The sequence below is a fragment of the Tyto alba genome, unplaced genomic scaffold, assembly GCF_018691265.1.
Source record: "Tyto alba isolate M040663 unplaced genomic scaffold, T.alba_DEE_v4.0 Super-Scaffold_13, whole genome shotgun sequence".
In the NCBI taxonomy this organism is placed as follows: domain Eukaryota; kingdom Metazoa; phylum Chordata; class Aves; order Strigiformes; family Tytonidae; genus Tyto; species Tyto alba.
The window spans coordinates 31,822,828-31,847,438 of NW_024881275.1; the positions used below are offsets into that span (position 1 = coordinate 31,822,828).

At 39.3% G+C, this 24,611-nt stretch overlaps 1 protein-coding gene across 4 annotated transcripts in view; it reads right to left on the reverse strand.

Moving 5' to 3' along the window:
• Positions 1-947: 947 nt before the first annotated feature.
• The window catches only part of MAMDC2 (MAM domain containing 2), a 65,846-nt gene continuing 42,182 nt past the window's right edge, over positions 948-24,611 (reverse strand). For 2 of the 4 annotated variants that reach the window (XM_042788056.1, XM_033010259.2), the window contains 7 exons: positions 22,005-22,151; positions 20,861-21,126; positions 10,072-10,165; positions 8,843-8,995; positions 4,967-5,226; positions 2,341-2,425; positions 948-2,016 (listed from right to left, as the gene is read on the reverse strand). In XM_042788056.1, coding sequence (XP_042643990.1) covers positions 1,955-2,016; positions 2,341-2,425; positions 4,967-5,226; positions 8,843-8,995; positions 10,072-10,165; positions 20,861-21,126; positions 22,005-22,151 — 1,067 coding nt within the window. In that variant the 3' untranslated portion in view covers positions 948-1,954. Of the gene's footprint in view, positions 2,017-2,340; positions 2,426-4,966; positions 5,227-8,842; positions 8,996-10,071; positions 10,166-20,860; positions 21,127-22,004; positions 22,152-24,611 lie in introns of those variants that run through there. The other 2 variants (XM_042788057.1, XM_042788058.1) reach the window with 2 other exon arrangements.

Consider the following 24,611-nt stretch of genomic DNA (forward strand, 5'->3'; position numbering starts at 1 on the left):
AATGGGTAGAAAGGTGCTGTTGTTCCCTACTGAAGGAAGAACTTAGGCTTTTTTTTGCAGTCAGGACAGCGTTTCACACCCTGGGGATAAATACTACCCTCAGTGATACCAACAAAATCATTATACCAGTGAGGTCCCTAGAGAATGATCAATGGAGAGCATAATACCATACTTCACTTATATTCTTACTCATTTCAGCCTAAATCAGATTACTTCAATGGAGTGAATCAGACTTGCATAAATTCTTAGAAATAGAAATCCAATAGTTTTACTTTGTGCTTCATTGAATTTACAGAAAAGTCCCATCAGAAGGATGGAGAACCACCAAGCCTGATGATTTTAACCACTTAATTTTCACTTGTTTTCTGCTTAGATAATTTGTTCTGAATGTTGATACCAAAGCATACGCTTTACAGAACAGCTGTAAAACTGTATTGACTTTTAAGAAACAGTCCATTGTTTCTGGCTGCTTTCATTTTCAGAATAATAGCAAGAGTGATGCATTCATAACCACCTGCCAGTGGGGACTGTAGGTAGCTAGAATGGACACTTAAGATGGCAATTCCTTTTGGTTCTTCCTCAGTCTCTAGGAAGTAAACTGCTTCAATCTGTGTGGTCAAATAAACGTGTTGATACTGAATGTATTTAATTGAACAATCTCTTCAGTTGTTTCTGTCACCGAAACGAAAACTTACAAAACATGCAAGGAGCTATATTGTCCCAGGTGCTGTTGATTCTTATAGGCTGTTAGAAAAAATGTATACTTTGTTCTGAAAGGAACAAAGGCTATTGCCACTTTCCAGGGCTTATATCTTGCAGCAGCTTGAATGTGGTGGCTGTAAGTATAAGTTCTGTGGCTCAACACAGGAAATTCTCGCAGCAGATCAGATTGCTTTCTATCAGCTGTCTTAGGTGACGTGGCCTTTGCATTTTAGTCTCTTCATATTCAAAATACAGAATTCAGGATGTTATATTAGGTTCTGTTGTTTCTCGTTACACAGACAACTATAAAGTCTAGAGCAGAACAGTAAGATTATTTTCAAAGTTACATTTTATTAGGAAGTTATAATAATTCCAAAACAAGACCTTAGACACAAACGCATAAAAAATAACAATTGGTGTGAATTCAGTTTCCTATTAATATAAATGCAAGGTAAAGTATAGGGTAAAGTACAGGGCAAAGTATAAGTACCTTCTCTGTGAGTGTACAAACTGATTTATTTAAAAAACCCCAAGATTTGTATTCTGGAAAACATAGGGCTTCAGAGGGTTTCATTTCATATAGCTCAATGTCAGCAGGTTACACTGAATTAACTGGAACACTACAAGTGAGTTTGTCATTGGCAAGAATGACAAATATATTTGTTATAGTAAAACAAGACAAAACCATAAAAATATGCCAGTGGAGTGTTAAGAGTTTCCCAGAGAGATTTGTCATCATGAATAATTGCACTTAACCTGTAGGCTATTACTAGTAGCTAATACTATTTTCTTTATTATTTCAAAATATTTATAATTTCCTTAACAAAAATCCATTCTGTACCCAAGACAAAACATTCACTGAATGCAGATTTAAGATAACACAATATTGGATTTTAATTGTGCACCTTTACTTTCTTCTTTTTACCTATATATCAGAAAGGTTAAAAAAAAAAAAAGCATTAAAATGAATGATCTGTGCAAAATGGGAAGCCTTTATATAATAACTGATACCTCATGCAAAAGAGAAAAAATATTTTTAAAAACCCCTTAAAAAAACAAACAGTCTAAGAAGCCCTGAGTCAATAATTTCATTGCAAAGGCTAGGAACATGAGTGCTCTGAGTTATTCCTATATATTGGTGCATATTCAAACCAGTCCAGTATTTACTTAAACCATATTTTAAAATAGGCAGTTTGTGCAGTTTCTCACGTACAAATCTTCTATGCACTTCATTCCTTTCAGCAGGCTGTACTTAATACTCAATTTCATTTAAGCTGTCAGGATAGCCTGATGAGAACTGAATTTCTTCCACTTCTAGAATACAAAGAAGGAATAAATACTGTAATTATTTGTATTTTTATCATACATAAGAAGACAGAATATAATTACCATGCTGGATTTAAATGGGACTGCCATCCAGTTTTTAAAAAGTATTCCAGCATCTTTACTAGTCCAGAATCTGAGGATGGTCTCCCACCTTATCAGACAACAAAAATTCTGCACTAATGCAACAGCATGATACTAAATTCAGATCTATTCAGTGGGGATTCAAGGAAAGAAGTATCACCTGTCTCATTACAAAAAGCGCTATGAATTGCTAGGTGTCTCCTAAGAGAAACAAAGTATGTTTAAACTTACCTAAACAGGGTCCTGCCTGGAACAGAATATCATCAATAGCAGTGTCACTTCTCACTGACACACCACGGATCGCCTCAAAAATAATCTGTGAAGGTAAGACACAGCTTTTCACGAATCCCACGGGAGGAAGAATTAAAAAAAATAATAATACCCATAGAGTCTACTGAAGGATCTAGTGTGTCCTGAAAGCCTGCTTCTTTTGTTCTATGCCGAAGGAAGGAAATTTGTTCTCACCTTTTTTTAAGACATTGTGGTGTGTTATTGTCCTGGTTTCAGCTGGGATAGAGTTAATTTTCCTTCTCAGTAGCTAGAATAGTGTGGCATTTTGGAATCAGTATGGGATTTGGTATGAGAATGTTGATAATACACTGATGTTTTCGGTTGTGGCTAAGAGATCAAGGACTCTCCAACTCCCCACGTCCTGCCTGTGTGCACGTGCACCAGAAGCAGGGAGGGAGCACGGCCAGAGCACCAGCCCCAAACTGGCCAGTGGAATATTCCATATCATGGAACATCATGCTCACTAAATAGAGGAGGGTTGACCAGGAAGGAGGGGGCTCTCTCTTGCTTCCGGGATTGTGGGTTTGGGGTCTTGGCTTTTCCGGGTTTGCCAGCCAGGAACGGGCTGGGTATTGGTTGGTGGGTGGTGCATTGTGCATTGCCCATTTGTACTCTCTATTATTGTTACTATTGTTTTATTTTATTTCAATTATTAAACTGACCACTGATAAATCTTCGCTAGTGATGTGGCATTTGTATCTTGCTTTTGAGCCCAAATGTGTCACTGTGTATTGCCCATATGCAAGCAAACCTTGAGGGGGAAAAAAAAGCTTTACAATATTATGTTGTGGTCTAAGTGATGAAGCTAAACTTGCTTTTCAGTAATTTTTTTTTTTTTCCCCCTCTAATTAAATTCCAGGCTCTTAAGGGAAGCAATTAAAAAAAACCCCACACAACATCTTTGGTTAGTCATCAGTGCCATTTTGTGCCCAGTGTGTTTCAATCAATAGCAATTTCAGCTTCCTCTTTGACAGAGAAACTGAAGCAGGCTTTCCCTTTGGCAATACTGAAATGATGACACTGTTGAAACCAAAGGCAAAGCTCTGGCTTCGTATCATCCTTTGTCTTTGGTGCCACCTCAGAAAGACCGTCCTGCAAGAATCAGGCATTTTGTCAGAGCTTAGAGGTTATGTCAAATCTAGACAGGGCTTTAGACAGCTGAAGGAAAAGAAATTGCACAAATGATCTAAATAAAAACTACCACTACTGACAACAAACGATGAGAAAACAGCATTTAAATGCTATAAAAGTTATATTTTTTTGATTAAATGAACTGTTTTCATACATGCAACCTATTAAAGTCTTTAACAATTCTCTCCCTACTTTCATTTATAAGAAATTACATGCTACTTCAGCTTGTTCAGGTGTCCTTTCAATGCTATCTATATATTAACATTTAAAAGTTTTTTATACAACCCTGTCCTGGGTTGAGTGAGTGGTGGAGTTTTTTGGTGGCAGGGGAGGGGGCTATCGGGGCGGCCCCCTGTGAGAAGCTTCTCGAAGCTCCCCCAGCTCCACGTCAGCTCCACTTCTGTTTGGGAAATTGAGCCAATCAGCTGCGCCTCTGCGATAACGTATTTAAGAAGGGACGTGGTGACGTGCAGGGGGACTTGTGAGGAGGAGTTGCTGCAGCTGCGTGAACACCAAGGTCAGTGGAGGAACGGAGGAAGAAAGGAGGGGGGAGGTGTGCCGGAGCAGAGACCCCCCTGTATCCTGTGGTGAGACAGCAGGGCGGCCCCCCTGCCACCCATGAAGATCTACGGTGGAGCAGACATTGATTTACGGCCTGTTGCTCCTGCTCAGATGATCAAGGTTCTGTGCCCGAAGAAGGCCGGGGTCTCATGGGAAAAGGCAGCCCCACTGCTGTAATTCAGCGCTGGGAGGATTGCAGCATGCGGGGGTGTCCCATGCTGGAGCAGCTCAGGAAGGGCTGCAGCCGTGGGAGAGAATCCAGTCGGAGGAAGTTAGTGACCCATGACGGAGCAGTGTGGGGAACGCTGCGGCCCATGGGAGGAATTCAAGTCGGAGAAAGTTTGTGGAGGACTGTCTCCTGTGAGAGGGGGACCACGATGGAGCAGGAAGAACAAGTTTTGGACACTCCCCTCACCGAAGATGAAGGAAGTGGCAGCGCTGACTGCACCCCCCATTCCCTGCCCCTGCGCCACTGGGGGAGGAGGTAGAGATATCGGGAGCAGAGCTGAGCCCGGGAAGAAGGGAGGGGTGGAGGGAAGGTGTTCTCAAGATGTGGCAATGCTTCTCACTGTCTTACTCTGTTATGTGTTGTTAGTGTCTGTAATAAATGTACGGTTTTTTTTTTCTTCCCCTAACGAGTCTGCCTTTTGCTCGTGATCATAAAAGGGGATTTTTTCCCCATCCCAGTCCTATCTTGAACCCCAAGCCTGGCTCTCTGTCCCTTCTCATTGCTGGAGGGGAAGGGAGAGAGAGGTGCTGCATTGTGGTTGGCTGCCAATCAGGCCTAAACCACGACAAACCCAAAACATGGATTCTAGAACATAGTGCAGTTCAGTGTTCCATTTTGACTAATTTTTGTTTGTTTTTTTCTTACCTGGTAGTTCCTATCACTTTCATATTCTATCAGTCCCCTTAGCCATGAGATGCTTTGTTCTCCTGTCCTCCTCCACAAAGGTATCTCTTCATCATCACCTTCCTTTTTTAGATAAACACTTAATAATCCAGTCCCAGCTCCATACATGTGATAGAAAAATGTCAAGCATTGTTTTCCAGAGGTTCCTCTTAGTGATCTTGAAACTAGGTATGCTCTCTGTCCGTAAACCATATTGGATGCCTCTATATACATGTAGTATCCTTAAAAAGATAAGCAAGCAAATATTAACAAAGTAGAACACATCGTCTCAGCATGTTCATTAAGCACAACATGCTCATTATATAAAAAGCTATGATTGAAACTATTTTGATAAAGTTTTTTATGCCATAGACGTATTTGTGAACTGTAATATTTGTGATATTGTAACAATTTTGTAGTGTAATAATGGTAATATTTGTGAATACCAAGAACACTTAAAAACTCGCTTATATCAGATGAAATAGATAGCAACAGAAAGGAATACAAAGGAAGAAAAAGTCGTAAGCTGTTCTTAAACCGGGAATGCATTCCGACAGTGGACGATTAACTGGAATTCAGAGAGAGCTGCACATACATCTGAGGGTACAGTTTAGTCAATTGTTGGAGCTGATGCTATTAACAAAGCAAGTTAATTGAAATACCTCTTTTAAATCACATATGACATCAAAAATATTTTTCTGCGATCAAGATGTGAAGGCACAAGCGAGTAAAACTAGATTCTAGAATCTGTGAACGAATGAATGATTGTCATGAACTCTGATCTGTGGAAAAATTAGTCATTAATTGGTGGCAAGCAAATTAATTCCCCCCCACCCCCGCCAAGCCATCATTTGATTCTTTCCAGTTGGAGCAGCCTAAGGTGTGTTTCAGAAGACTGAGGAGCATCCTCACGTCCCATCTGCTGCATATGGCAGCTGTTCTGTGCCCGGAGAGGTACACTCCACCAGCAGGCAAGGAACTCAGATGGTGCAGCAGCTCTACATGCAGTCCCACTGCTCCGTTTTTGTGGTGTTGGAGAAAACAAGCTGCCCTTCTGCCACCGCAGGTCCTGGTGGTGAGATTGCCCTCAAGGGGAGAGGGGGATTCCTAAGGATCAGTGAGGCAGGAGAAAAGCTGAGAGCCGCAAGAGCAGCTGGTGGATGCTTGGGGTGTCTCTCGTGATACTCGGAGACGTGTTCTCTACACAAACCCCAGCTGAAAGCATCACTTCTGGGGATGTAGTAAGGTTGTAGTTTGGTGGTAAGCAGCAGTAGAGCGAAAGGGTGAAAAGGAAGATTGCAGCTGTAGGTCTGTAAAGAGAAGATAATTTCGTACAATGTGTTGGCAAATTCCCAGTGCTATTTATACCCAACCTAATGCAAGCCATTGTGAGGATTTCGATCTTCACTATGCTTAAAAGTTCCTTGAGTTAAAAATCAAAACCTACAGCTCATGCTATGGCATAAAAAAAATAACTTGCCTTTAGTTCAAAGGCCTGAATCATATTATATTATAAAGACTAGATCAGCTCTTGGGTTTGTGAATTCAGATAGATGTATTTCTCACAACATCTTGATGCAAAGGAATGTGTGAAATGGGGAAAAAACACTGTTGTCACAGGCCAGGCTTAAAAGATTCTCTTGCTTCACCAGTTCTAAAGTCGAGCAATCCGCCTCCAATCTCAGAATAATTAGTGATCTACATAAACTGAAAATAGGTCTAAAGTCAGTTTCTGCCTTAGAAATCAAGGAAATTGTGCTAACAGCCCATTCCTTTTCTTGAGCAATAAATTCTTAAGTGTTGCTCCTGCTATAAGGAAAAGGTTATTGCCCTTGGAAACACAATAGCTGGGATATAGAGTATTTGAAAGAGGAAGAATAAAATATATCATCTAGGGAATAACCAGGAGAAAAAAAAAAGCACCAAACAAACTTGAATGCTGAATCCTTTTATGGAATTGAGTTTGGTTACCTACCAAAACAGCCAGGAACCTTTACGTGATGTGGTCCTTTTGGATTATATTTTGTAGAAAAAGAACGCTCTGCTAGACAAGACAGAGATGGCCTACAGATGCCTCTCCAACACCCACATTTCAAAATAAAAATTCTCAGATGATCTTTAAAAACTGTTAGGTAAAATTCTCACTTATTTTACAGCTGGTGATCACATGTCTAGTTGATGCAGAAGAACCGGACAGCACAGGTGACAAAGACTTACAGACAGTATGTTATCTATTTCAGTCTCCTGTTGTCTAATTTTTAAATGGAAAAGGGACAAGATTTTCAATATTCCCTCTTGAAAGTCATGCCACAGTACAAAGGCATCATTATTGGGAAAATGTTCTTGATTTGTAGATAGCCTACATTTTCCACTTAGATAATTTAGCCAATAGATCTGGTCAGAATATGATCAGATTTGTAAGTAATGTTTCTCGGATTTATTTCATAACACATAAGAGAAGTTTTAAGCTTTAAAACTTACTTATTTCTAAAGGGTATTCATGTTTTTACCCAGAATCAGTACTGTTTAGAATTATCAGTGGAAGAACATAATTTTTTGATGATCTGAAATTTCAAGCCACAGAGAAAAATTCCCATCTCCATTCTCAATTCCACATGTAGGATTTTGGCTATACAGTCCCCCACACGATGAATTTACATCTCTCTAGTCAATTTCCATACCTTCCTCTGGATACAGCTATTACAGAAATTTTACCAGGAGATAGGAAAGGGATATTTTGCTGAATGTACACAAAGCCATTTTTTTAGGTAAAGTGATCAGAAACAAGGCAAAACACTTGTTATTTTGTTAACTAGAAGCATTTGTTATTTTGTTAACTAGAAACACAACAGTTTTCCAGAGTAACTTGAATTAAGCTTGCATAGAGTGAGAGACCTCATATGCACAGCTGAAATACATATGCTTAATAATGCTTAATGTGGATTACACTCAATCGCAGTTGACAGAATAATAACATCTTTTGGTGAGCCTTTTGAGCAGGCCAACTGCTTTTGTAATCCAGATAAAATTTTTAACAGACTGGAGACGGCTAAAGTGAATAAGCCAGCTTGTCTGCAACTGACTTTATAACTTGTTGAATAAGTGCTAACCACCGTGAAGGAGGGCAAATACAAAGGCCTCAAAAAAGCCTTTTAAAACCTATGTAGGCACTTAAAGTTCACGAGACTTAGGGCAGTTTCATCCATTATACTGAAGTCAGTGGAGTTGTTACTGAGGTCCTCTTCTGCAGGGACACGAGCACCTGACATAGTGACACAGCTCATCATTTCCAAAGTCACCAGGTACTGCCTCCAGTCTGGGGGCAATTCTGACACAGTTTTCTGTGCGCTCACATATGCCAACAGGGGCCCCACTTGCCTAAATACTTTAAATTACACAAGTGAGGTTGTGAAGCAGATTTTCAAGACAAAGGGTCTGTGGGAACTCTTTCATTGCCCATATTTTATTCTAAGTTTGAACAGGAAGGTGTTTGTGCAGAAGAGCCCCCAACCACTCGTCTGCCTTTTAGTTTAAGCCAATATTCATGTAAACTTAAGAGTTTGGAAGAAGGCTTTTCTGCAGGGTCTAGAAAGTCATCTGGTCTTTTTTTTCTCTCAAAGGAAGGGGCTACTTTAGGACATGAAGACCAAAATTACTGACTTAGTCTGCAGATAATTCAGATTAAACATCACATTCTCAAAACCATCTGTGGGTCCCTAAGAAATGTGTTTACTTCACTTGATTAATAAATGTTCTGAACATACCAGTAAAAACTTTGTGTTCTAGATTATAATTTCAAAGTATTTTTGATTAGCTATCAATCTCTGTTCTGAAAGTTCAATGTGGAGCTTAACTCACCTACCCCAGTAGTGTGGTCTCCTTTTGGTCCAGTGTAAGAAGTGGGAGTTGGACCCCTCCTCCTGTGCCAACTCCCACGACCTTTCTTCTTCTGGGTAAACACACACTCATCTTTTTCAAAAGTACACTCTCCAGGATTGGACAGCAACAGATCTACAAGGAGACGACATTGTTTAAAATTGCAAATATATTAGACAGATATATGGAGAGATTATACAAGCAATGTATTGCATTCAGTCACCTGCTGTATCTAGCCAGCAATATTTACTGTAGTCACAAGCTTATAAAAGCTAGCTTCAAACTGATGTATGAAATTTAATTTCATTTTCTTCACAGCTTTGGGAAAATCTGTACCCTAGTCTGGCACACTAATGTACTAATATTCTTTAAAACTTCTCATATAGTTTATTATCATAGCTCCTACTCTGCAGTGGGCTCTACCAGTGTAATTTTCATCATTACTGTGGCACCCCAAGCAGTTTAAGGAGCTCCAGCTTGCATAACATGCATATTAAATGAGTCTTGTCAAAGATTGGAGTTCCTGTGATCTGAAATCAAATGTCACTATTAGCTCTCTTATGTTCCCTTGGCACCAGATTCTAATACCACATACAACAGGCTGCAGAGCTGCAATTACTAGAGTATTTTCATGATGCAGAAGAGAGAAAGTTGACAATTCAGGTGCTCACCAGAAAGCATCTGTCAGTTCTTGTGCTATAACTTGAATTTGTAGCTCAGGAGTAGCAACTCTGAGCTTTTCACATTTTGGAAAGGAGGAAGCCTTGATGCCTCACATACTCTGGGGCATTTTTAAGGCATTTTTTTGCTGCCATCAGTGACAAGTGCCTGTATGACTATATACCCAAGTGTCAATTCTTCACCTTTGGCTCCTTTTCAAACTACTTAGGAACTACAGAAAGGCGGAGGAGGAACTACAGAAAGGCGGAGGAGGAACTACAGAAAAGGGGAGAGGAGGGGAGGGGAGAGGAGGGGAGGGGAGGAGGGGGGAGGGGAGGGGACGGGAGGGGAGGGGAGGGGAGGGGAGGGGAGGGGAGGGGAGGGAAGAAAAATGTAGAGGAATAAAAAAGAAAAAAAAAAAAAAAAGGAAAAAAGACAAGACCACAGTGGGATGAAGGCAGCTGTAGGATAGGCTTGGAAAATGAAGGTATGCAAGGGACTCTTACTAAAAAGGATAGCAGCTGTTGGACAACAAATATAGATGGTCTTACCAGAAGCCTGGCAACTTCCCAGGCTCAATGATACATCATCCAGTGCCACAAGTCCACAGTCCCAGAAGCTTTTACACCAGCTGACAAAGACAACCTGCAATGTATGAAGGAAGTTTCAGGTATCTAACAAAAGCTGGCAGTGTTGAGTCTGAAATTTTAGATTTTTCCAAATGGACTAACAATTTTGACATCCACAGAACAGAAATGATGAATCCACTTTGTTTTGTCAAATATTAATACAGCCAGTGACTGAAATTTCAAATCCAGTGGGGTTTAGATGTATGTTTTCAGTCAACAGGAAGTGGTTTTGCTCTTTTATAGACAAATGATGTACCTCTGTATGTAGTTTCCATTGTGTTAGGAGAGTGTGTATTTTTTAGTGCATGAGAAAACATGACTCACTGAGACTGCTGTGGTTTTCCTCCCCTCAAAAAACAACATGAACAGCTCAAATGTCCTCAGCTATCTTATCCTTACAACCAGGAGTTTTTATCCATGGAAAAATAAATTTGAAAGAGTAATGCAGAGTGATGGCCAAGAGAAACGGCTGTGGCAAAACACAAAGAACAATGAGATGAAACTACTGCATAAAATGGGATTATTCAGAAATGACATAAGGCCATGATATCATAAATCAGGTGTCTGGAAATTCTAAGCATCATTCACAGTGTTCATCTGGGTTTGTGAAGATTAAGAATGGTGTCCAAGATGTTTCCATAGTATCATAGAATGGTTTGGGTTGGAAGGGACCTTAAAAATCATCCAGTTCCGACCCCACTGACACAGAGAGGGACACCATCCACTAGCCCAGGTTGCTCAAAGCCCCGTCCAACCTGGCCTTGAACCCTTCCAGGGAGGGGGCAGCCACAGCTGCTCTGGGCACCCTGTGCCAGTGCCTCACCACCCTCATAGCAAAGAATTTCTTCCTTATATCTATCTAAATCTACCCTTTTTCAGTTTAAAGCCATTACCCCCTTTCCTAGCTTTTTTTTTTTCGTTTCTGTACAAAAGTACCGAATTTCTATTTTGGTTTCATTTTGTTGTCAAAGTTTTATTTGATTACCCATTAATTCTGTCATGGAAAATACAAGTCACTCATGAGATGACAAAATAAAATGTAAAGAAACTGTAAGATTCCCAGATGCCCTTCTCCCAAGGTTGACACAGATCTGTTTGAATTACAGCAGACACAATAAGGTTTATTTTGTGAAACTACTGCTGGCAATTTTCTTTGCCTAACTGCTGCAAACCATATGTCTGACCATTGGGGTTCTGACCATAATATGGGAGGAGCTTTTCAAAACAATTCCTTTGTGATGAGGTCTGAGCTAGTGACTGGAGATGGATGAGTGTCACTTCTAACAGTTTAATATTCTGCAGCAACTGTAAACACCTCAGCTACATATTTGAGGTTAAATGCTGACTGATAGTTTCATGTGGATACAAAATGGTTGTTAGAAGTCGTTCATGCATGTTTTAATATGTCCTCTTTTAACAGCCTTGGTAACACTTTCAATCTGGTCATTATACTGGTTTTTGCTAGATTGCTTTGCTATGTAGTATTTATTTACCCATCTGCTTATAAAACAGCCTGGGGCATAAGTACACTGTAGCCTTTGAAGCGTGTATGGGTTATGCTGCTCAGGATGGAGCAGTTTTCAAAACCATTTTCCATTTAATGCTACCAGTCCTGGTAATAGTGATTACCTGTCTTGTAAACTGTTACAAGTGTGGACTTGAGGAGTGCCCCTGCACAGCATGCACGACTGTTCAGTGTATAGTGGCCTAAAATGGGCCTTTTGTTTGGTTGGTTATTTTTGTTTTTGTTTTCCTGCAGAGTTGCTCTCTTAGCCTTAAGGTTTAACAGGACCAAAAATTGTTTCCTAATTTTAAAGTTAATTCTCAGGAAACAGGCACAATCTATTAAAAAATGGTAGCATCTCTTGAAAAACAGGATGAAATAAACACTGACGTTGGGTGGACATCATTCACCAGACTTTTAATAAATGCATTCTGGTGAACATTGGTAATAAACTAAAGACATATTATAGTCCTAAACCCAAGAATCTTCAGAAAACCACACATGAAAGGGTGAGGTCAGTTCTCGTTTGTGAAACAACATTTCCACACTGTGGAATCGTGCTGTAAGTGATGTTTTCCTATTGACATCACTGGGAGCAGGACCAAGTTCTTTATTCTAAAATTGCAATAATTTGTTCCATACAAGGTATGTAATTACCTACTGGATCCTGCAGAAAGCCCTCCACTTGAAAAGCATTGCAACAATAAGTGTTTGTCTCTTAAAGGCCATTGAACCAGTAGCCTTTGTACAGTCAGAAGATTGATCTGTTTCAATGACACTTGTAAAGTTGTTCAGCTTTGTCATCTGTAGATTTAGCGTTATCAATTCTCCACTTGCTTTTTTGTGGTATTGAGTGATGTGCTGCCCTGAGCAGACTTTATAATTGAACAGGGATGGGGCAGGGGATCTTGTGCTTGGGAATGTGGAGTTTCCAGTATTGGCTATAGCAAATGTACTGAAGTTGTTCATTGCCCCATCAGCTTTTGTTGTTATACACTTGATTTAGCAATGGGGTAGAACATATTTTTATTCACAGGTCAAGTTTATTCACTCTTCTTTTGTCCTCACTATCCTTTTTTGTCATTAAGGGTCATCTTTGACTATTTGAACTTTACCTACCAAAATTGTATCAATTTGGATTTACTCAGCTACTCATTTTCACCCTACATCAGATCTCTGAATGCTTTCTACAGTCTCGATAGGACTAATCTCATGATGCTTTACATTTGTTCTTGTATTGAATGAAAGTATTTCCTAGGTCAATTCTTCCAAAAGAAATTTTTTATGAAGTTATCTCATGCCTTGGAGAAAGAGAATAGGAGATCTTTGTGCTCAGCTCATACTTTCTTCATAAAACATGACAGATGAACAACATACTGGACAACATACTAATTGTTTCAAACTAGGTAACAAATCTTCTTGGACTTGCATGCTATCTTGGAGGCTAAATTAAAAAACATTATTAAATGCAAGCAGTTGTTGCCTGTGTTACTGAAAAATAAAACACATTTTCCTCTCATATTTCTTTTTGTTCCAATAACAGGACACAGCCAGGGCATTAGTTTCCCTCCAAATCACTGCTGCGATTTCTGGAAGCTGATTTGTTTATTTTCCAGTGCTTAATCAATGTTCCTGGCCTGCAACTTCAAAGTATCAATAATCAGTTCTTAGCATTTTTCCTGGATTACATAAGTAATGAGCAGCTCCAGATGAGAACAGCTGGTAGAGCAAGCAGGGTTTCACTTCTCCCTTGACACTTTGTTGGGTGGTGCTGCAGACACTGAGTGAGGTAGAAGGGACTATGAAGTTTATGAAGTTTACCTGCTTTTGGAGAAGGGGGAAGAGTAGCATATGCAGTAGGGTACCTCCAGAAAGAAGTTTAAGGAAGGACTAGCGCGGAAGCATGTAAAAGGAGGTTTGGAGGAGCTCAACTGAGAACAGGAGAAAAGGAGAGAGAATGCACCCAGATCCTTATGGGTTCTGTGTATTTTCTTTCCTGCTTGTTTGTCCCATAAAATACAGCTCTTGCTCAATTAGAGAGCCAGACTGGCCAAACAAAAGAAGAACTATGACAGTGGCCAGATCTGGTGACTTAAAAGCAAGCTGTGTCTCTGCAGCAAATTAATTTACCTGATTCCATCCTACTGAGCATTCCTAGGTTTAAACTACATATTGTATAGCAGTATAGACACAAAACTCAGTCGGTCACTTAGACACATATTTAGGTTAAATTTCTTAAAGGAGAAAGGCAGTTATAGTGGAGTTTGAGGTCGGTTGTAATGCAGCTGTTGTAATTTCCATACAATGATACAGTATTACAAAATCAAAAAATTATTCAAGCACCAGAAACAAAAGTGTGACATGACACAAAGAAGCAGTCAAGATGTTTTCACAAAACAGGGAGCCTGACTTTTCAGTCAGTTGCGCTAGTATGCAGCTATACCAGCGTGTAAGCCAGGGGCCCACTGCTGGCACAGTGAATGGGAGAACCATTCTGATCATCCCAGGGCTGTTCAATACAAATGTTATCAGTTTAGCCCAAATTACTTTTAACTAGTTTAATTAAACTAGATTTTAAATGGCTTGTTCTACTTAAATGGCTTGTTCTACTAGTTTAATTAAACTAGATTTTAAATGGCTTGTTCAGTCAGAAGCTCATTTATCAAGAATACAAGAAAGCTATCAAACCAAAATTAGAATCTCTGCAAGCTTCTGCTGTGTAAAATAAAATTGATTTAAAACGGCACTTGCAAGGCAAGTTTAATTTCTTGCCAGGTAAATACAATAAGCTTCTGCAGGAAAAATAATGGGTTATGAAAGCTTCTACATAAATAATTGGATAACATTGATAATAAGCTTGTGACAATTGAACAAATATTTTTGAAAATCTTTCCTGTCCAAGGGCAAATGCATTGCAGAAAAAAACAATGAAAGAGAAACATAAACCTAACAGAACAACCTAGGTCCACAGGCTGTTAATGCTACATCTATATTCACTTGATCGCACTGTCTAGTACAGAATGCTGCCTGCACAGAATTGTATATGGGACACTGATACCCTTAGCTGTCCCTTAGGGTTCTCCTGGATTTCCAGAAATCTGCTATCATGGTTCTATCCTCTTTTCAGTGAAACTGTTTCCTTGGCTTTTTTTATAAGAGGGAAAGGTTCTTGACTCTAGACTGAGGAGTCTTGTCAGATGATGTGGTGTCGTAATAATCACAATAGTAAGTACCCAGAACAGAAATTGAGCAAAAAAGGAAATGTCAGTTAAGTATCACAGATACCAAAAGGAGGTATATAATATTTCACACAACATATCTCCTTGCTTAGCTACTGAGAAGATACAGGCCACATAGGTAACACTTTCCAACCTGAATAATTTTTAGTTTCTGATACATTGTTTTCATAAACATATCAGACATCGCAGACAGTGGGGTACACATTTTGCAAGCACTAATCCTACTATTTACAGAACCTAATGTTCTTATTTTAAATAGACATTTTCCCTGACTGTTCTTTAAGAAATTTCTTGGTTTAGAGGTGAGAGAAGAAAGGACAGAAGTGCCATACTATAAAACTGCAGCTCATTCCAACAGCTTTAGGTTGCATACTTTATCGTGGGAAGATTGATCAAGGATAGTGTCAGAATAGTAACAAAATGCTCCTTTATTTGACACAAGTGAGGGTTTTTCAGAGGAGGAGGAGGTGAAGACTAGGATGTCTGACCTCCCCCACTTGATATCTGGTTGGAGAACTGTGTCCTTTATACTAGTGACTTGGTCACAGGGATCTAGGACTTCATCATATATCAAAGATTTCTTTAGTCATTTACCTATGACTTTGGTGGGCAAGTAGAAGACAAAAACTTATCACAGCAAAAAGAAGTGCTAGAATAATTTAATATTGAGCATCATCACAGTGATGATGTAAGAACAAAGGTCCAAAGACCCTTATAACAAACTCTAGGAAGGCAGAAGGGTGATAATGGATGTTTAGGGAAAACAGTACAAGAAACAAATGAACCATAGAGCTATTTGTGCCACTATATTATGTTCAGCCTCTAGAGAGTTGAAGAACTTGCTTAACTGGAGGTCACACCTGTACCACTGTGTTTACAGTCACTGTGAGGTCTATCCATGAATTTGTCTAATCCCTTTTTAAATGCATGTATACTGTTGGCATCCATAGCATCCTGCAGCAAAAGGTTTCAGTGTTTAGTCATTCCTAAAGAAGTCCTTCCTTTTGTTTGTTTTAAAACATGTAAATATTGAAGTGCAACACTCGATCACTTGATTTTGCTTTCTCACAACTGAAACTAAAATTAGCTACAGAGAATGGGTGAAAACAAACAGATGAACTTGAGAAATGGGGGGGGGGGGGGGGGAATCAGAGAGGAAGAAAAGTAGACTGAAAACCCAAGAAATGCTGCCACAGCTATTCTGAGGGAAGTAGGGTGGACTGTTACGATGCCAATCACCTTTCTGAGGATTTGGGTTTTAACTCTGTGGAAGGTATCAAGCACTACAGTGCTAGGTAACACTGAAAAATCTTCCATGAATGGATAAGCAACATGAGATGTTTGCCTTTGAAAACCTGAGCTTCAGAATGATGAACCAATTCTAGCAGAAATGCACAGAACTGGTGTAAGCAGACCCAACTGCACTCAAACCTTAATTTTAATCTAGGCATTTGGACTTTGTTGTGAATTTGAATACAAGAAATATCTTTCCATGGCGCACATGTGTGCACACACACACACACAATTAAAATGCAGATTCTTGCTCCAAGGTGCATGTGAGCATCTCCAGGTTGACATATGTGATTTTTTTCTTTCAGTTAGCTCTGACATTTTCCTGCCATGTATTGTCTTGGAAGACCAGTTCCAGTACATTCAATCAGATCAAAAGAATCTACATATTTCAAACTCAGATTTTTATGCTGCCCTTCAAGGGGCTTATACAAGAAGGCATGAAGGGTCTCATTTATTTTAATAAATGTGAGGGATTTTTTTTTTAATTTATTCCTTCTCACATTTTTTCCCTGGACACTAGAGAGTATAAAAACAATACTGTATGTATATAGGTTCATATGTAATTACACAAAGTAAAAGACAGAGTACCTCAAGCACAAATTGAGAAATCAGGATTTAAAATTTCCTGTATTCTCACTAGCATTATATAGTATATGTATTTGCAGTATGTACACATACATGCATATATATATGTAGAAACATTTATGAGTGGCTTAGCTGGATCATACCTACCTAACCTTTTCAATGTGGTAGTTTCAAAGTGTCATATTAATGCCTGTTGGTCAGCTTCACATTTCCTGTTCACAGAACTCAAGCCAATAATCTGTGCCAGACTGCAGTTAACTAATTCAAAAAGAACTTGCAAAACCCATTACACAAACCAAGAGGTGAAAATCTGAGCCTTTTTATTGTTCTGATGCAAACAAATATGTTATCCAAATCAAAACATATCAGATGGACTTTATATTGTTTTCAGAGTGTTGGGAGTAGCACTCATGGTAGAAGAAATACGAAGGACATAGGTAATCAGGTATTTTAGAACAATTGTTTTCTGACTGCAAAATCATTATGACCTTCTGGACTCTCTGGCCAAAGCAGCATAAGGACTGCCTTGCTGACTTTACTGGCCATCAAGGAGCTGCCAGGAGACTGTTTACTGTTTCCACAGGCACTGACCCAATCTACAAGTCACACCCAGTAACCAAGAACTCCATCAGCCAAACTACTGTGCATGTCTACAACTTCTTATCATCCAAGTCTAGACATGTTGCATCTCAGAAAACAATACAATAGGCACATCAGACAACTACATCTTTATTACAGGAAAGCCCTATCTTAATTTGAGACCACCTCACTCCATTAAAAGACTGTTTTTCACTTGCTTATAACATTGCCAAGATGCAATGATTTCAGCTCAGACTTTCCATGCTGGGTCCTTGCTTCAGGCTTGTTTTGGAAGATTTAAGCCAAAACAATTCCATCATTTCCGAGAACAAGGCTAGGAAAAAAGGTTTTATTTTGCCCCTATTTTAAAAATTCTTTGAAAAGCTTGGGCACTCCTAGGCTTTGGAGTAGAAGCATGAAATGTGTCAGGGTTTGGTCTTTGTTCCAGAACTGTGCTGTCTGTCAAGTCATGAGTTTTTGAAAAACAAAAATTTGTAAGAACTGGGACAAGCAGAGCAAACAGACTGGGACATGGACAAGATTAGAGGAAAAATAATTGGACTGTCCAAAGCTGAGAAGCCAGAAGTATGATGGGGAATGGGGGTGGTTGCTGCCTATGGGGCAAGATAAATAAAACAGAGATGCCTCAGTGAGTAGGCAAGAGACACAAGGACAAGTTGGAGGAGACAGGACAAGAGAGGTCAAGCTTCAGTGAGCTTGTTTCTCTCATGTTTCTCTATACTGTCTCTCCCTCCAGAAACTGAAGTGTAATCCCTGACTTGCTTGGTTCACACCACTCCTTGCTGACAGGCAAAATGTGCTCTGGTGCACCTCCACCACTGGCCTACACTGAAGACAGCCACTGAATTGAGTGTTCCTTGCCAGCTATTCCTCTAGGTCCTAGGCAGACATGTCGTTACAGATAACTAACCTACATGTTTATACAATGCCACACAGTGCTTCTTAATTTCTTTCTGTTAGCCTGGAAAAGAAGAAACAAAGAAAATAAAGCATGAAAGGACTTCTTAAAGTATTGAGGTTGAAGAGTTGGGCATGAGGTTGCAAGGAAAAGCCAGAACTGGGTTCACTGTGCAACTTCATTCAAGCCTGCCTGTGAATATTACAGGCAGACAACCTGTAACAACACCAGTTTTTTCACCCTTGCCTTATGTCAAGCAGACACACATTTAAACATTGGCATAACCTGTCTTTCGTATGCTACCTTCTCAGCTGTAAACATATCTTGATATATTTTTCCATCCTGACATGCTTCAGATCCTCAATGATTGTCTTCCATATGCTATTTGTCTAAGAAAAACTTAGTAAACTGATGGTGTAGATACATACACAGCCATCGTGAAAATCATAAAAACGTTACACAAAGTTCACATAATAGCTTGTGCATGATTTATTATGTACCAATGGCATTTATTACATATGCAAAACTGCAACTTAATACCTATTCTAAACCTAACTTAATCTTCTAATCCAGGAAAAAAGACAGTGAGAGAGAATAGGTTTAAACCAAGCCTAGGTTTAAACCTTCACACACACTCATGAATACATAGTTATTTGACTAAGGGATGTGTGAATTACAATATGCTAGACACATGCTGAGTTCTCAAAAGCCCAATAAATCTCACTTTTTGTGATAGCTGAGGAATGTCTCCTCGACAGAAACATTTTGCAACTTGTTTTGTGGGAAAGAATTCTTTCCCATCACAAGACCTGAAGGATTTTGAGAATTGCCAGAGGCCAGCAAACCCTCCTGCTGCTGAGCACACAGCTTCTTCTCTCCTGTAGACCTTTGAGATCAGGAGCAATGAGGATATTCTCTTGACTTCTTTATTCTCCTCTGCACTGCTGTCCCTATCTGTTACTGCCAACAGACACACTAGTAACTACAGACATGAAAGCTGCAATTCACTAGAAGCTTTCCATCCCAGGCAAGCTTCTTCACAACTGTTTTAGATATAGCGATTTCTAGGAAAACATAAAAATAGTTCTTCATAAATTCATATTGGAAAAGAGTTTCCATGTAAATGTCAGATGCTAAAAAATCTGCCACCTCCAAGGCTATAAACCATTTTTAACAGTCATGCTCAGCTGTCATCACTACTTGTCTAGTGTATTACGCTACACAAGCTACTGAACCTTTTTAGAAGGAATAAAGAAATATGTAAACAGATGGCAAATGTATGCTATAAGCTTGCCTTTTTAACCAATAACTTTTCATGATTTAAAAAAAAATATAAAAATCATTTTCTGCAAGTATTTTGGGATGATACTATGAGAAACTTTTCTATCATGCACTTGCTGGATAGTAATAAAATTCATTTTTTTTCTATATCAGTTGAAAGGGAATTAGAAATTCTGTTACATTTTATGCATTAAAAATATGTACATAAGCATCCCATCAATTATTTAAGGTATCAGATATCTGAGAGAAAACACTAGCCAAGAATGAGGACCAAAATCTTCAGCATAAATTTCCCATTTAACACAGTTAGGCAACAGGCTTTTTTGGTGCACTTTTTCTTTTGTAGTGTATTACTTTGAAGAAAACCACTGTGGTTTTTTTTCAAGAAAAGTTAAACTCAATAATTACTGCAATTTCAACAATTGTTTTGTAGTGGGGAAAATGCTCAAGATGTTTGTCTATAATTTAGAAATACCTGAGTTACAAAACAAGCTTTCATTCTTATGTTCATAGTACTACCACACTCTGAAAAAAAGCTGGATTTATCTCAGTGTCATCAGGTAGTAATCCATCTGGTCCTCCTTAGATGACTCACAGATAGTGAAAACCCATTAAAGAAGTCAGGATAACTGCGGAAGTAGTGCCTACACAAACTTGTGTAAAAGTCAGTCTCTGTAAAAATAGTGAAGGTGAGGAATAACAGGAGCTTGAGGGCTTACTCAGGAGGTGGTGTGAAATATTATGTTATTATCACTAACTTGCTGAGATAACAAAGTGACCTCCCATCAGACATTTGAAATAGTTCAAGTCCATTCCTCTAAATTACATTGACTTCTGGTTTCATATTTCAACCTAGCGGTTGAGTTTAGGAAAGTAGGATGAGCTCTCCATTTTGAACAAAACTTACCAGTGCTGATTTTTCAGATCAATTAAAATCTGCAATTGAGTACAGTGACGCAAATCACATAGGAAACAAACAAACAAAAATGAGTGAACACGGAGCCTGCTGAGCAACCAAAACATAACCGGCTCTCATCAGAGCTCCTTAGGTGTAATCTCCACAAATACTGTGACTACAGTTGAGGACACCAGAGCAACACTGACCCATTTCTGGTAAGAACGGGGCGCTCCTATGCCAGCCAGGCTGCAAAGGAATACTCCACTTCCCACTGTACTATCTGGGGAACTCTTATTTCACTTTGCAGGTATAGCTCATTTAGGATTAATCCCCAGGTAACAAAGAACCCTGGGAGGAGAAGGCAAGGAAAATCTCCATCCAGCATTCAGCAGATTTGAAGAATTGGCTCTTACCTTGCAAGGCATAGGCTTTTTGAAGGAGATTTCAGCTTGAGTCCAAACTCCCTTTGGAGAGTCCAAGACAGACCAGATTTTCTCTTGAACAACATGATTCTCCTCAAAGATATAAACAGCAAGAGTGCCACTCATTTTGAAAAACCCATATAAGGCATAATAAAAACGCAGACAAAATTGTAAGTTTCCTGGTAGGGTCGGGCCATACAGACGTCCAATGTACCCAGGTTGTGTTGTAAACTTTGTGTTTGCCAACAAGTAATAACCTGCAAGACAGTACAATTATTGAGTATTTATAATAGGCAATTAGCACAACTGATTTGCTACTAAAGCAGTTTCAGATATTGCATCGGACTGGTTATAAAAACAGTTTCTACTGGCAGGAAACAGATTATCACACTCTGTTTGAAAGAAAATATGAATTTTTCTTAAAGCATCCTGGCTACCTCAAGATTAACTGGCATGTCTAAGTTACCAGAAGTAAACACTTTTCAAATGTACACTGAAAAATTCCTTGGCCTGATGGCCTCACTGGAAACATGTCTGTTTCAAGGGTACTGCTCTGAGACCAGAGAATGACGGACACAGCACAAAGCCAGTTATTCCTTGCACCAAGTATGAAGAGGTGAGACCCTTGCACATATGATTAAGAACCATGAATACACTACACAAAGAGATGTGTAAGTTTCAGAACTTATTAGCAGGCTTTTCACTCTGTGGCTTCACTACACAATATTTCACAGTTTTCTCTATCCTATGCCAACTATCCTATGCCTGGAAGAGCAAAGAGCCCATCATTTTTCTATATTTAAAGCAATGCATTAAGCTACTATTATATGTGCTTGCATATTTTTGTGAAATCACCCCTTCAGTGACTACAAATCACTGTAGTGAAGAGACTCTGATTTACAGCCCTGCATGATTATTCAGTAGGTGACCTTCCACCTTTATACATGGGGAGGCACAGCCAGAGTCCCAGCTAGGTCAGGGTGGCATATACTGATTTTTGATGGCAGGGAGTTGCAGTGAGGCAATCCAGTGTGTTGATGACGTTATTTAACAGAGTGAACAACAACACAACTGGTTAGACTCTCCTAGTGAAAAGACAGTTTGACTCTCCTAGTGAAAAGGAGTTTTGATTTACCAAACCCAGTAGTGTGATCTCCTGCTCTATACACGTTACGCTTCACTTTCACTCTGCTCCATCCTGGGCCATCTTTGTGATCCTGGTAAAAATTACACAGATCTTCCTCAAAATTGCAGCCTGCCTTATCAGGATTGAAAGGAGTTCCTAAAAGAGAGATGCATATGTTCTGTTAGATAGAGCACAGTATAATAAGCATAGGTATTTGAAGCACAAGGATGCCAAAGTATACTCTGTTTCATCTTTCTTTGCATTACAGAAGATGGGCAAGTGCAAAGATGTTACACATACATAGTGTAAAGTCACAATGATAACAAACTGTCAATTTTCTATGGTAAGTGGGTGTTATTTTCTTATATTTTTGTTGGAGCCGAGAGAAAACTTCCTTCACAGCCCCTACAAAATATAAATAATCTACAGATATTAAGAGAAGATTCCTCCTTCTGTACATAAAGCACAAAGATATTCATACCATTTTTCTTTCTTCCTCTTCCTCCTTCATACAAAAGACACTTGGACAAAATTAACATGAGTGTGTGCATGGGTATCATATTTTAATTTCAGTTTCCAAGGGGATAAATTTCTAACATCAACATTTAATATTATTTTAAAGAGCACTATTTAAAAAAAAATTTTGTATAATGCATGTGCATATGCATGCCGCAAGTATGTAAGTCGAATAGCTTTTGGTTCATGTACCACCTCATGGCTACTGACCTCATGCCTTTTACCACCGCAGCAAAAAAAATCTGCACCATTTATAGTGAAGCTGATTAAAAGCTAAGATAAGCCCCCCAACCCTGCTGATGGTTCCCTCTTGACCTGTGATGTGGAATTCATGGGTCAGGATTTGCTTTAGTCTGAAAAAATCCCCCCTGGTGAATGTGTGCTTTTAAGTAAAACATTTCTACTTATTTAAAAGCCTCATCAGTCACTTGTACCAGATGCTGGGGGAAGGAGAGGGTCAACCCAAAGCCATCATGTAATTTTTGGCTATGTCAGGAGTCTAGGACCCCATGAGGCAGCACACATGACCCTGCTGCATGGAAGCTGAGGAACTTCCCAGCAAGGGCAGGGATTCAGGTGATCAGCCTCAGGAAAAGCAAAATGTTGGCTTTGGAGAGATAGCTGTGGTCTTTTCAGCCTCAAACAAGTCAGATCTAAGCACTGTCTGTGTGTCTGTCTACTGAGAAAGAGGAGGCAGACCTGGCCTCCCCCCCGCTGCTCTTCTAGCTAAAGAAAATGCAGTTGAAGCACTACCAGGTCCATGCAGCATTAAACACATATTTTGATTCATCCTTTGGTGGGCAAGTTTAATACTCTGGTACCTTTTCTGTCCATTTGACTAGCATCAAGACCTGTGTTGGCCAAAACTTCCAGAAAAATAAGGAAAAAACTTAATGCTCTTATATAAACTGCTATGGCTGAATACAAGGAGAATGAAGATCTCTTGGTTTTTAACATCTCTACACAAAACAACTGAAGATAGAAATAGATAAATCTTAAGGATTAACCAGCTTTGCTGTATTTCAACAAAACATAAAAAATTACTTCTCAAACAGAAAACAAAACAAAACAAAACAAAACAAAACAAAAACACCACTACAAAATCAGTTAGAAGGCAAAGCTCTAGCTGAACCTATCAAATTTACCAGTCAGAGTAGATCTGAACTTGGGACATGATGGTGTGACTAAATCAGGATTGGGGCAGAAAATACTACAAAATTTATCCCATATATAAGCCATCTTAAAATTAAAATGGAAAAAACAGACAAGCACACAGCTCCAATCCATTGTATATTGCAGACATAACCCAGTATTTTTGTCGCAAAACAAAGCAAAAGCAGAACAGGCATCGAGGAGTTACTCAAACAACTAGATTTACTCAGCCAAGAGTTGTAGATTAATGACATATCTGGAATCTACTTCCTATTGATACTTAAGCAGTGCAGGTAAAGCTAGCAGAGATTCCAAGCAGATAAAAAAGGGAAAAAAAAATCAAATCTCTTTTTCACTTGATCACTTCAAAACATTAGCCCAAAATTCAAACGTGTGACTGAAAGAACGGATTGGCTCAATGGGAAACCACTAATCTACTCTTGACTATTGCTTAACACTACAGTAAAACCCAAGCAACCAGTACACAGCTACTTAAGAGGCTGCATTCACAAATTACAAAGTCCTTCATCCCCACTGCCACTACAGCAGGGGTCATGTGGATTCAGCTGACTTCTGCTGCTGTGAAAACCTACTGAAAACCTGACAGACATGCTGCTCTGAGATAAAAAATACCTCCTGGAAGAGTGAAGACAGGAAGGCAAGGCTCCTGTTTTGGCTCTGAAGAATGCCTTAAGGCATGTGTCATGGAAGAATATAATCTCTGCATCTGCAATAATGAAAACCCCAGGACATTTTCTTCCCCATACCATCACACCTGGGGAAATCCCCCTCTTTCTGCAACAGGCCAGCAAGTGGTAAACTGCTCAAAAGCTGGAATGATGCAAATACAGCATTCAGTCCAGCACTCCAGCTGCAGATCCCTGAGGCAAGCTCTTTGAAGAGGAAGCATTAAGGATAGGCTTCTGGATCAAATGAATGGCACTAGTG